This window comes from Tamandua tetradactyla, chromosome 5 (genome assembly GCF_023851605.1).
Source record: "Tamandua tetradactyla isolate mTamTet1 chromosome 5, mTamTet1.pri, whole genome shotgun sequence".
NCBI lineage: Eukaryota > Metazoa > Chordata > Mammalia > Pilosa > Myrmecophagidae > Tamandua > Tamandua tetradactyla.
In genome coordinates, this window is record NC_135331.1 from 84,662,253 (window position 1) to 84,674,824 (window position 12,572).

At 45.5% G+C, this 12,572-nt stretch overlaps 1 protein-coding gene and 1 pseudogene across 1 annotated transcript; one reads left to right on the plus strand and one right to left on the minus strand.

Moving 5' to 3' along the window:
* Window positions 1–792: 792 nt before the first annotated feature.
* TRIM15 (tripartite motif containing 15) lies at window positions 793–10,268 on the plus strand. Its single transcript, XM_077161180.1, has 7 exons — window positions 793–1,263; window positions 2,538–2,633; window positions 4,843–5,073; window positions 5,870–5,892; window positions 7,103–7,218; window positions 8,223–8,255; window positions 9,127–10,268. Exons 1-7 carry the CDS (start codon window positions 883–885, stop codon window positions 9,642–9,644), a joined length of 1,398 nt encoding a protein of 465 aa, XP_077017295.1. The 5' UTR covers window positions 793–882; the 3' UTR covers window positions 9,645–10,268.
* Window positions 10,269–11,160: 892 nt separating this feature from the next.
* Window positions 11,161–12,117, minus strand: LOC143683191 (ornithine decarboxylase antizyme 1 pseudogene; annotated as a pseudogene).
* Between the last annotated feature and the right edge of the window lie 455 nt (window positions 12,118–12,572).

Genomic DNA, 12,572 nt, shown 5'->3' on the forward strand with positions numbered 1-12,572 from the left:
AATATGAAATTACTAAGCTCTAGATAAATATAATCAAATTTATTTTTCTGACAGTTTTTCTAAACTTTGTTTATCCACATGAATCAACTGCCTTATGGTTTCTTGCCTTCTCCCACCTGCAGTTGAGTAAAATTGAAATCCAGCGGCACCCAAACCCCAGTGAGGATACTGGTGCTCAGTGGGGGTGGGGGTGGGTTCGGGTGGGGGGGGTGTTAGGACTAAAGGAAAGATCAGTACAGGGAAATAAGGTGAATCAAGGATAGGAGGGCAGAGGAGGGGATTCCACAAGCAATTGCTGCATGGTGCTGACCCATGAACAGAGCACCTGAACAGAGCTGCCCCCTGGCTACCCGCTCCACCCCCTCCCTAAGTCTCCACAAGTCAGTTGCCTGCCACTCCACTTGGACTTTGGCACTGTGGGTGTGCCCCACTGCCTGGAGTTTATGGCTCCTACCTGCTCAATCTGATCGGAAGTATCTCCTCTCCAATTCTCCCCATCCTACTACGGGTAAGGGAAGGATTCCAGGTAACCCCATCTCTCTATGACTTCATGCTCTTCTCCCCACCCCAGGGAAAGGAAGGGAATGAGCAGGGGCCATGACAAAGCCACTGCAAAGACCAGGTCACCGGGAAATGATGAGTAATTCAAGATCCCTGGAGTTTGGACCTACCCAGCTGATAGGTAGTGGCCGAGGACCCTGGGGAGGCACAGAAGGCGGAGTCAGGTGGTTGCCCAGTCCTGACATCAGCGCCTTTCTCTCGTGGCCTCTTCCTTTCCCTAGGTGACTCATTTAAAAGTGACTCAATTTCAGGGAAAGGGGATTTGTGTCGGACTGGGACGGAGGCTGAAGCCTGAAGGGACGGCTTGGGGAAGGCCCTGTGATGCCCTCAACTCCCTCCCTGCAGATGGTCCCTGAGGAGGCCGCCTGCCCTGCCTGCTTGGGATCCCTGGAGGATGTGGTGACCGCCACCTGTGGACACACCTTCTGCCGGCGCTGCCTGCCCCAAGCCTCCCAGATGGGGACCCATCACTCCAGTAGGGTCCTGCTCTGCCCACTCTGCAAGGAGAAGGTACAGACAGAATCGCTCACAGTTCCTTTGCCCCTGGGCCCTCTGGAAGAGACTTACTGTGAGGAGCATGGCGAGAAGATTTACTTCTTCTGTGAGAATGATGTGGAGTTCCTCTGTGTGTTCTGCAGGGAGAATCCCAGCCACCAGGCCCACTCCGTAAGGCTCCTCGAAGAGACCATTCAGCCCTACAGGGTAAGTATGGCTTTACCCAGGGCCTGTTAGGGTCAGCGCAGTGTCCTGACATGGACGCAGAGAATGGGGTGGAAATCTGGATGGAGGGCCAAGGCTTCCGCCTCAGGGGATCCCGAGATTCTCAAGACACTATTAGGGAGGGGGTTGTGACTCCACTTGGTTATGTGAGAGTGCATGGTCTTAGGTGGAAATTCAGCTCCAGCCTTTGGAGGACTCCATCATGATGGAGCCAACCCAGTTGGTGCCCTTGTGGACCGCTCACTCACTAGAAGCACCCCACACAGTAGGAATTGCCCTGCTGACTACGGGCAGGCTGAACTTGGTCTCCCAGGGTCCACCTGAGACAAGATCATAAACTGCTGAGATTCAGGGAAAGAGAGGAAAGGGAAAGGGTGACCTGTAAACATGCTCTTGCTTTCTTTTTGAGAAAGGGGGGTACAGCATGTAGCCCAGCATTAATAAGAATCTCCTCTCTGGTGTTGACAGCACTTCCTGCTCTTTTCATTCAGTTACCAGGTCTTGCAGTGAGTTCCTCAGAAATATCTCTTGCATGTTTAACTCTGCTTTATCCCCTCACCATCTCTCACCTAGACTGCATAGTTTCCAACATGTTCCCTACCTCCATTTTCACCCTTGCCCAGCACCCTCCTATCTGCTGTGAAGCAGATATTCCTAAAACACAAAGCTCATATGTTCCTTTCATGGATCTGATGTGCCCAAAGAAAGCCCAGTGTCTTTAGCAAGCTATTCAAATACCCTTTGTGGTCAGGATCCTGCCTTCATTTCTTGTCTGCTCTCTTAGCCTCCCTCCCCAAGGCACCATGTGCCCAGCCAGACTGAGTCGTACTTGCTGTTTCCTGACCTGTCTTACTCTTTCCTACTTCTAATACTTTCCATATGCATGTCCTTCCTCCTAGAATGGTCTCCTCTCCCTCCCTTGTCTAGTTGAAATTTATCTTTCAAGGCTTAGTTTAAATGTGTTTTGCTTTCTAAAAGCCTTCCCTTAAACGTATGGGCAGAATTGCATTCGCCCCCCGCCCCACCGTGTTTCTATCTCACTGTGTGCACACCTCAGTGTTTGCCCTTGTCTATTAGTATCTTGATCTCTTGTGACTGACCACATTCCTAGATGGTGATCTCTTTGGGGACAAAGATTGGGCCTTTTGCCCCTTCAAATCCTCAGCATTAAAGTGTACTCAGACCGTAGTAGGTGATGATAATTTCTGAGTTGCATTATTAATTCAGCTGCCTCTTTCTGCCCATTCTCTTCACAGGAACGTCTCAGGAGTCGGTTGGAATCTCTGAGCATGCAGAGAGATGAGATTGAGGACATAAAGTGTCAAGAAGACCAGAAGCTCCAAGCGCTCCTGGTAAAGGCCGTTCATTGGCCCCCTTCTCCTCCTGGAGTTTTCTTGACAGAGCCTGGGAGGTTGTCTGATGTCTGTTGCATGGCTGGAAAGAACAGGCAGACTCTTCTCATTCACTTCCCTATCTCTGCACGAAGGCTTTTGGAATCCAGATTGTGGAATCCCAGAACAGCAGAGCTAGAAGTGGTTCTGACATCTTCTAGTCCAAGATCCATATATCAGCCTTTTTTTTTTTACAGAGCAGAAAGCTGAGGTCTAGAGGTGATGTTCCCAAGGCCGCACAGAAAGTCCATGCTCATGATGAAATGACTAGAATCCCAGGCTTTTGAATTCCAGGCCATTGCTCTTCTCACCCCAGTCTGCCTGCCAGAAAGCATCACCTCGGAGGGGAAGCTCAGGGCTGGAGGTCCACAAGGCTAGCCCAGAGGACAATAGGCTAATGATATTTCAGGATCCTTCCTACCTCTGTTTTTTTGTTTGTTTGTTTGTTTTTTTGCATGGGCAGGCACTGGGAATCGAACCTGGGTCTCCTGAATGGCAGGTGAGAACTCTGCCTGCTGAATCACCGTGAACCCACCCTTTTTTTTCCCTACATCCTTTTAAAAAGTATTTTTATTGGGAAATCTTCACATGCATGCAGTCCATACAGGATATACAATCAATGGCTCACAATATCATCACACAGTTTTTATTCATCATCATGATCATTTTTTAGAACATTTGCATCACTCCAGAAAAATAAATAAAAAAAGAAAATACTCATACATACCATACACCTTACCCTTCCTTCTCGTTTACCACTAGTATTCCCATCTACCTGATTTATTTTACCCTTTGTCCCCCCTATTATTTTTTTATTCATTTTTTTACTCATCTGTCCATATCCTGGATAAAAGGAGCATCAGACACAAGGTTTTCATAATCACACAGTCACACTGTAAACATTATGTGTTTATACAATTGTCTTCAAGAATCAAGGCTACTGGAACACAGCTTAACAGTTTCAGGTACTTCCCTCCAGTCACTCCAATATGCCATAAACTAAGAAGGGATATCTATATAATGCATAAGAATGACCTCCAGGATAACCTCTCAACTCTGTGTGTAATCTCTCAGTCACTGAAACTTTATTTTATCTCATTTCCCTCTTTGGTCAAGAAGGTTTTCTCAATCCTTTGATGCCGAGTCCCGTCTCATCCTGGGATTTCTGTTCCATATTGCCAGGGAGATTTACACCCCTGGGAATCATATCTATCTACCTATCTATGTACCTACTTCTTTTTTCATGCTACAGAGTTATGCAGGAGAAAATCCAAAGCGAGGAAATTTCTGGTACCTTGACCAGGGAGGCAGAGTTTGGGGACAGGAGGATCTCTCCAGCACCCCTCAATTCCCATCAAAATATACCCTGTAAATGGAGACAAGGCTGGGATCAATGCTACAAAGTATTATTTTGCTAAGTTATGTTGATCCTAATCAACACCTTCCTTTGGCCTCACTTTCTAAGAAATGACCATAATCATGCCTGCTTTTCTCTAGGGAAGGTATGATAGGGTTAGGATGGTATTGTGATGTGGAAGGATTTTTTTTTAATTCAGTATGGCTTGGAGAGCATACCGCGACATTATTACTAGAATCTCTAGGTAAGATCACCCTCCTCATTGGTAAGTTCATCCTGAGACTATTTACTTCTATCATAGTATTATTTGGGAATAAATCTTGGAACTAGTTACTCCTTACCCATTTTTTTTTAAATTTCTTTTTGAGTAGTTATAGGTTTACAGAAAAATCATGCACAAAATACAGAGTTCCTGTACCCTCCATGGCTTTCCCTAATAACTTTCCACAATAGGGTGGTACTTTTGTTGCCACTGATGAATCAATATTATTATATTATTATATCAATAACTATAGTCTATAGTTTATATTAGGGTTCAGTCTTCAGGGTATACAATTTTATGGGTTTTTATTTTTTTAAGTTTTTATTGTGGTTACATATATACAACATAAAATTTCCCATTTTAACCATTTTCAAAATATACAATCCAGTGGTGTTTAGTTACATTCACAACTTTGTTCTACCATCACTACTATCATTAGCAAAGCTTTCCCATCACCTGTCCTTCTTAATATTGAACATATAGATGATCCTCTTGGAGGCCAGTTCTGTGAGCCCCCCCCCCAACCATATCTGTCTTTCTATCCCTCCCAGACTCAGATGGAAACCAAGAAGCAACAGGTGGAAGTAGCTTTTGAGGGTCTGCAGCGGGAGCTGGGGGAACAGCAGCACCTCCTGCTGGCCAGACTGAAGGAGTTGGAGTGTCAGATCTGGAAGGAGCGAGATGAATACATCAGGAAGGTCTCTGAGGAAATCGCTCGGTTTGGAGCCCACATCAAAGAGCTGGACGAGAAATGTCAGCAGCCAGCAAGTGAGCTCCTAAAAGTGAGCAACACCCCACCACTACATGGGATCGAGCAGGAGTTCCCCAGGGAGGGAGGCAGAATGTCCATTTTCGGGGCACACCATGCTGTGACCTGGAAAATGCTGGAAAGAGGAGGAAAGGGTACTGAAGATTATTTCTAATAGGAGGGACTGGTGGTTATCTGATTTCTTTGGCTCAGAGAGGACATGGGGACGGAAATGCTGGGTGACTAGCCCTAACCATACGTTGTGGTCGTGTAAAGGGCTTTTGAGTCAGTCTTGGGATTGAGTCATGGCCCTTCTAGCTGTGTGACTCTGGCAAGTTTCTTAACCTCTCTAGACAAGGAAGTAAAGATAAAACTTCTCTTATAGGGTTGTTACAAAGATTATAAGAAATAAACCATGTAAAGTGCTTAGTGTGTCCCTGGAACACAGAAAGAAAGCAATGAATTATGGCTGTTGTGATTAACATTAGTATTATATTATCCAGTTTCACTCAACTGTTTGGTATCATGTGGTCCCACTGATAACTCAAGGTCTGGTCTCTCATCTCCACAAGCTTAATTGTGGGAGGCAGAGCATACCCCCCAGGATAAGGTGGAGACAGAGAAACCAGCACAAATGAACTGACCACAGCATCCCGAATAGTGAGGAAAATTATGGTAAAAGAGCACTCTGAGGAGAAGTTAATTAAATAGGTAGAACTTGCTGGAGGAGGAGAGTTTGAGCTGATATTTTAAAGAAGAAAGGATGTGCAGGATCCCTGAGAGGAAGGACATGTGGCAAGAAAGTTCATACTCTTCTCTTTCTCTTGTAGGATGTCAGAGTCAACCAGAGCAGGTAGGCCCCTTCCCCAGCTCCTCCTCCTTTAAATGCTACTGAAGGGGGTGCTCGGTGGGCCCCACCCATCCCAGGACAACTACACAGAAAAACCAAAGCATGCTAACATACCCATGGTGTCATTTACCCACACATAAACGCCAAAACTCACTAAAGTGTTGTTTGCAAAAGTTCAAATAATTTAAATATTGATTATTTGCTATGGGGGGGGATATTTCCCCCTGGAAATGGTTATAAATAATAATCATGCTTTTAGGCTGATCCTAGAACATCTATTTAAACTACGAAGTTGCTAGTATTTAAGCCAGTGTCTAACAGCATTTAAACTATAAAATTCTATAGTTTAGAATTAGTTTCTATAAACTACAATAAATATGGAACCTGGGAGGACCAGAATTGCCTTCCTTTCATCTTTCCCACTAAACTCCCTCCTTTTTCCCTCAGATCTTTCAAAGGCTGCTATAAAAGAGCAGCTATCAGGATTTGGGAGGCACTGTAAATATATATGCCCCTTTCCTTTCCTCCTTGCTATCAGCATTAGCAGTCTGTCCTGGGATGAGAGGAGATATAATGATATACTGAGAAGAGAACCTTGTCTTGTGCTGTGCTCCCAGTCATGAGCAGAGAGTTAACCCAGGTACCCATAAATCAGGAGGTACCTCTAAACATGAATGTTTAAACATGCTTTTCAAAGAGTGTTAGGAGATTCAGATCCAAAGGGCCCTAGAGGTCCCTGGAGAAACAATCCCAGAGGATGAAGTGCTCATTCAAGGTAACCCAGCCAATGGCTAGCAAAATGGGCTGGGACCAAAGTTGGGAGCTTTTTCACTATAATGTATATTTTCTTTCTTCCCACCTCAGTCCCTTCTCCCTTGTAAAAAAAATATGAAGAAATAAAAAAATAAAAACAAAAAACCACACAAATCAGAAGTTTCAGGCAGTTTTTCAACTTGTGCCATACTGCCCCCTAGAGGCTTATGCTCCTCCCCACCCCCACAGGTCCAGCTATCTCTTCCTCTTAGGTCTAAATAAAATGCCTCTTGCTTTTGCAGCTGTATATTTCTAGAAAAAGTAAAGAGATGATATGTAATCTAATTTTCACTGCAGATCCCAAGAGTGTTCTGTAGTCTGATTTTGGCCTCACTCGGTCTGTATTACCCAAACCTAATTTTTGGACTTTGGACCTAACTGGTTACTAACTTGTCTGCAGATGTGAAATGAAGACTTTTGTGAGTCCAGAGGCCATTTCTTCTGACCTTGTCAAAAAGATCCTCAGTCTCCACAGGAAAATCCTCACCCTCCCAGAGATGATGAGAAAGTTCTCAGGTAAAGGGGAAGGGGCCACGGCTTTCTCCATTCCCGTTAGCTGCCTTTCTGCTTTCCACCAACCTCCATGTTTTCCCACTTTCAAAACCTGGCTCAAGATATCGTCCCTCTGATAAGTGTTCCCTTGGTGATCCCACACTACTTGGGGCAGACCATCCCCTATAGTATCTTTTTTTTTTTTTTTTAACTTTTTTTTATTGTATAGTATAACATATATACAAACCAAAGAAATAAGAAAGCAATAGTTTTGAAAGCACTCTTCAACAAGTAGTTACAGGACAGATTTCAGAGTTTGTCATGGGCTACCATACAATCCTCTCATATTTTTCCTTCTAACTGCTCCAGGTTAGAGGGCTTAAATATTTTTTTTATCATCACAATCAACTTTTTTCCTTCTTTTTTTTGTGAAAAATAACATATATACAAAAAGTTATAAATTTCAAAGTACAGTACCACAATTAGTTGTAAAACATATTTCAGAGTTTGAAATGGGTTACAATTCTACAATTTTAGGTTTTTACTTGTAGCTGTTCTAAAATACTGGAGACTAAAAGAGATATCAATTTAATGATTCAGCATTCATTTTCATTTGTTAAATCCTTTCTTTTCTGTAAAACTCCACCATCTCTTTCCATTCATCTCTTTAGGGGTGTTTGGGCTATGGCGATTCTAAATTTTTCATATCGGAAGGGGCTGTCACTCTCTGATGTTCTGCAGAGGCTGGGGTAGGTTTCAGGACTTATCTGCACCAGGGACTCATTTGGAGATTGTAGGTTTCTGGAAAGTTACTCCAGTACCCCTATAGTATCTTTGCTCCCCAAGGATAGGTATTCTGTGTCCTGACACTGGACTGATTGTCCAGGAAGGGAAGGGCCACTTCTCTTCCATTAGACCATCACAGAAGCCTCCTCCTGTCCCTGTCCTCACACTGTATCTAGGACACGCTACCCTTGGGGATGCTTGTAAAAGTAACTCACAGCTCTTTCTATTTTTGCTTCCCTCAGAAAAGTTGGTGCTTCATCTGCAAACAGATTCAGGTAAACAACAGGGGGCATGGGGAGTTGTTCATTCATTCATCCATTCAGTAATTCATTCATGCACGAACTTCGGCCCTGTTATTGGGTTCTCTGTTGCTTGGGTTCTCTGTTCTAACTCTCGCTAGTTGCTAAATAGTGGACAAGTTATTGAAGCTTTTGATGCCACAGTTTCTTCATATATAAAATGGGGAAAATAATAGTACCTATCCCATAAGTAGCTGTGAGGATTCAATGAATTAATACATGTAAAGAGTTTAGGATAGTATCTGGCACATAGTAGGGCTCAATTAATGTTAGTTACTTGTATAGATGTTACCATTCAAAAATACCTATCAAGCCTTTGTTTTATGCCCAGCACTGTGGTAGACTCTTTCTTGAACTGGATAATTATACAATTTCAAAAAATAGCTTTTGCTTTAAATTACTTCTTAATTTAGAAACTGCTTCAAGTATCATCTCATTCTGATATAGATCCTTACATTAGGCCTTTTCAAATTAACATACAGACAAACCACCTGGGGCTCTTGTTAGACGGCAGGTTCCGATTCAGTAGGTCTACGATTGAGCCCCAAAGTTCTGCGTTTCTGACAAGCTCCCAGAAAATGAGAGGTAGATGCTACTGGTCCGGAACCACACTTTGAGAAGCAAGGTCTTAAAGCGCCACCTCACGGTCAGGTAGAAGAGTTGTCGTCCTCCGTCCTCATGAGACAGAAGGGGAATCTGAGCTGAGAGAAGCCCGGCCAATGGCAAGGCTGAACGAGACCCGTGCTCTTTCTGCCTCCCACTCACCTCGTTACCATCTCTAGGGGCATTTTTTTTTTTTTTTTAATTGCAGCTAGCTCTTTTGATGCCCGCTCTCTCCTCCCTCTAGAGGGCATCACTCTGGACCCTCAGACCGTCAGCCGGAGTCTGGTTCTTTCGGAGAACAGGAAATCAGTGAGGTACACCCGGCAGAAGGAGAACCTGCCCGACAGCCCCCTGCGCTTCGACGGTCTCCCGGCAGTGTTGGGTTCCCCGGGCTTCTCGTCGGGCCGTCACAGCTGGCAGGTGGAGGTGCAGCTGGAAGATGGCGGCGGCTGCATGGTGGGAGTGGTCAGGGAGGCTGTGAGGAGGGCTGGGGACATGGACCTGAGCTCCGAGGAGGGCGTCTGGGCGGTCATGTTCTCGCACCAGCGGTGCTGGGCCAGCACCTCGGCGGGCACCGACCTGCAGCTGAGCGCGATCCCGCGCGTGGTGGGCGTCGCGCTGGACTACGAGGCCGGGCGGGTGACCCTCCTCGACGTGGAGACGCAGGCGCAGATCTTCACCTTCACCGCGTCTTTTTCGGGCAAAGTCTTTTCTTTCTTTGCTGTCTGGAAAACAGGTTCCTGCCTTACTTTGAAAGGCTGAAGGTGCATCGTTAGGGTGGTGTAGAGGAGAAAGTAGCGCCCTGGGATCCAGCTTCCCCGCCCTCCTGCCCCCGGCTCATGTGACCATGGGAGACTCATTGTCCCCAACTGAGACGGGAGGACAGACAATCTGAGTCAGGTGCAGCTTTGTGGTTGTTTTTATTTTATTATATCTTATGTTCTTCAAATCATTGACGTCCTGCTCTACCCTTCTCCTCTTGGCCTTCTCTGCTCATCCCAATAGAGAACCAGAGCCAAGCTTGGCTGGCCAAAGACACCAGCAAAACTAGGAGCCAGCGAGTTTTTGCAAAAAAAAAAAATAAATAAATAGAATTAAAAAAAAAATCTTCAAAATAATCATTATGGGAAAACGCAGAACTTTTGGAGGCTTGCACAAATTTTACAGTTGTTTTTATCTTGACATACATATAGGGGTGCTTCATCCTTGTAGGGCTTAGGTCCTCATCACCCCTGGGTGGATTCATGTCCCCTTCCTTCCCGATTCCCTTCAGGTCATTTCTCTAAATTTGTAGAGAATGTCTTGATAAAGTGTGTGACCCAGACTTTCTGCATTTCATGTGTCTAATCGATGCCGGTGGGGCAGAAGGATAGACTCAAAGCTACTGGAATCTCTCTGGAGGGACAATTTGGTGGCAAGGTGGGTGGGGGAGGTGAGGCTGCAGAAGGTGGGGCCTGGTCCCTCCGTGGCCAAGGCCTGTCCTGTTTTTTTATTCAGGGCTTCCCTGATGACAGTGGACTGGACCCCATTGTTCTATAAAATGAGACTTTTATTCAGGTCTAGTTAACCTCCGAAATGTCTATAATTACTACTATTGTTATTATTTGGACACAGAAACAAGCTACATGTAAAAATAATTTTACAAGGCAATTTATGAATCACTGTAATGGTGACGACTCTTTCTTAACCCACTCTTTTTGGTTCTAGTTCTCTCTCCCATTAGGTTAAATCCTCCCATTCTCAGCCTCCCACCCAACCCCTAAAGAAATTTACCTTCATTCACAACCCAGGTTCCCTCTGTATCAGATAACACTCTATGTAACAGAGCACATTCTTTGTTATTGGAGCCCTGCTCCTGAAGCACCGTATCAGATTTTTTTTTTTATTTAGAAGGATTTTTTTTTGAGGGGCAATCACTTTTATTCTGATTTGAGAGAGTTAACACCTGTCTTTCCAAGGTAAGAGACCTTAGGCCTAAGACTATTTCCAAAATACTTCAAATAAGAAGCTCCTCCTCAAAGTACAAGGATAATCTTAATTATCTTAAACCTGCAATAAAAAAGTAAAATATAAATATTTAGAATTAAAGCAAATACTTTACTATTACAAACACATTATTAAACTTTAAGAAATACACTGCTGGGCGGGTCACGGTGGCTCAGCAGGCAGGAATGCTTGCCTGTGATGCCAGAGGACCCGGGTTTGATTCCCGGTGCCTACATGTAATAATAATAAAAAAAAGATACTGCTAATTTGGAGTGTGCGTTTATTTGTCTAATTACATCATGCTGACAAGCCCGAAAGAGTCTGCCATCCGGCTTCCGGCCAGCGCAGCCTGGGGCCCAGCGTCTCCCTGGGGCGCAGCGTTAAATGGAGGCCGGCGCCAACCTCCCCAGACAGCCGCGAAGCTCTGGGGCCACGTACCGCACCGCCACTTCTCCTCCTCGGCCGGGGAGTCCCTCTCAAACGTGTAGGCCGTGAAGCCAGCGTCGGGTGTCTTGGGGACAAGGGGGTGCCCGGGTCTCACAATCCCAAAGCCGGAAAAGCTGAAGGCACGGAGCAGGGCGGCTCTGTTTTCTCAGTCCTTGTGGAAGCAAATACAGATGTGGTCTACGTGGAGCTACTCCTCGGCAAACTCGAGCAGAACTGCGAAGCTGTCCTTGCCCCCTCGGCCAGAGACCCCCTCGGATCTCCATGAAGAGGCAGCTGCTGCTCAGCACGACTCTCCAAGTGACCTGCTTGCCATCTGCCAGCCTGGATTGGACGGTGAGTGTCCTCGTCTAAGCATTAGAAGTGAGCTCCTCTGTGACATTCAGCCGGTTATCAGAGTAAAATAACTTGGCTGGAAGACTGTGATCCCTCTGGCTATCCCTTCGCCCGCCTGGGATCTCCGGGGTGTGGGAGAGGGCCATAAGAGTACCACCGAGGCCCTGCACCCAGGGTACTACAGTGGGTAAGGGAGACTCTATCAGGGTTGCCGCCGCGACTGTGCAGGCTGAGGGGCGGCATGGTGCGGCCGGCCTGCGGGGGCGCTGGATTTATCCCCTCCTTTCTCTCCGGCCAAGCAGTGGCTGTCGAGGATACGCCGCGGGAAGGATTTCACCAACCGGCCGCTGGGGTCCGAAACCAAAAAAACCTCACCTGGGCGCCCCTGCGCTGCCGCCGCTGCCCGCGGTTCTCTGGAAGGAATTTTTTTTTTTATTGACAAATCTTCACAAACACACAGTCCATTCATGGTGTCCAATCAGTGGCTCACAACATCAATAGTTGTGTATTCATCACTATGATCATTTTTAGAACATTTGCATCACTCCAGAAAAACAAACAAAAAGAAAAAAGAAAAAAACTCATACATACCATACCCCTTACCCCGCCTTCTCATTGACCACTAGTATTTTCATCTAGCCAATTTATTTTAACCCTTAACCCCCTATTATTTATTTTTTGTCCATACTTTTTTACTCATCTGTCCATACCCTGGATAAAGGGAGCATCAGACACAAGGTTATCATGATCACACGGTCACATTGTAAAAGCTATATCATTATGCAGTCCTCTTCAAGAATCAAAGTTACTGGATGCACTGGTGGTTCAGTGATAGAATGCTCGCCTTTCATGCTGGAGACCCGGGTTCTATTCCAGGACCATGCACCCCCCCCCCAAAAAAAAAAAAAAAGTTTACCAGCTCAA

Excerpts from the sequence above, each read along its gene's own strand:
- TRIM15 (XM_077161180.1), top strand. The coding sequence starts at position 883 with ATGCCCTCAACTCCCTCCCTGCAGATGGTCCCTGAGGAGGCCGCCTGC. Across the intron at positions 5,074-5,869 it reads CAGCAAGTGAGCTCCTAAAA|GATGTCAGAGTCAACCAGAG; the intron begins GTGAGCAACACC and ends TTTCTCTTGTAG. Across the intron at positions 7,219-8,222 it reads GATGATGAGAAAGTTCTCAG|AAAAGTTGGTGCTTCATCTG; the intron begins GTAAAGGGGAAG and ends TGCTTCCCTCAG.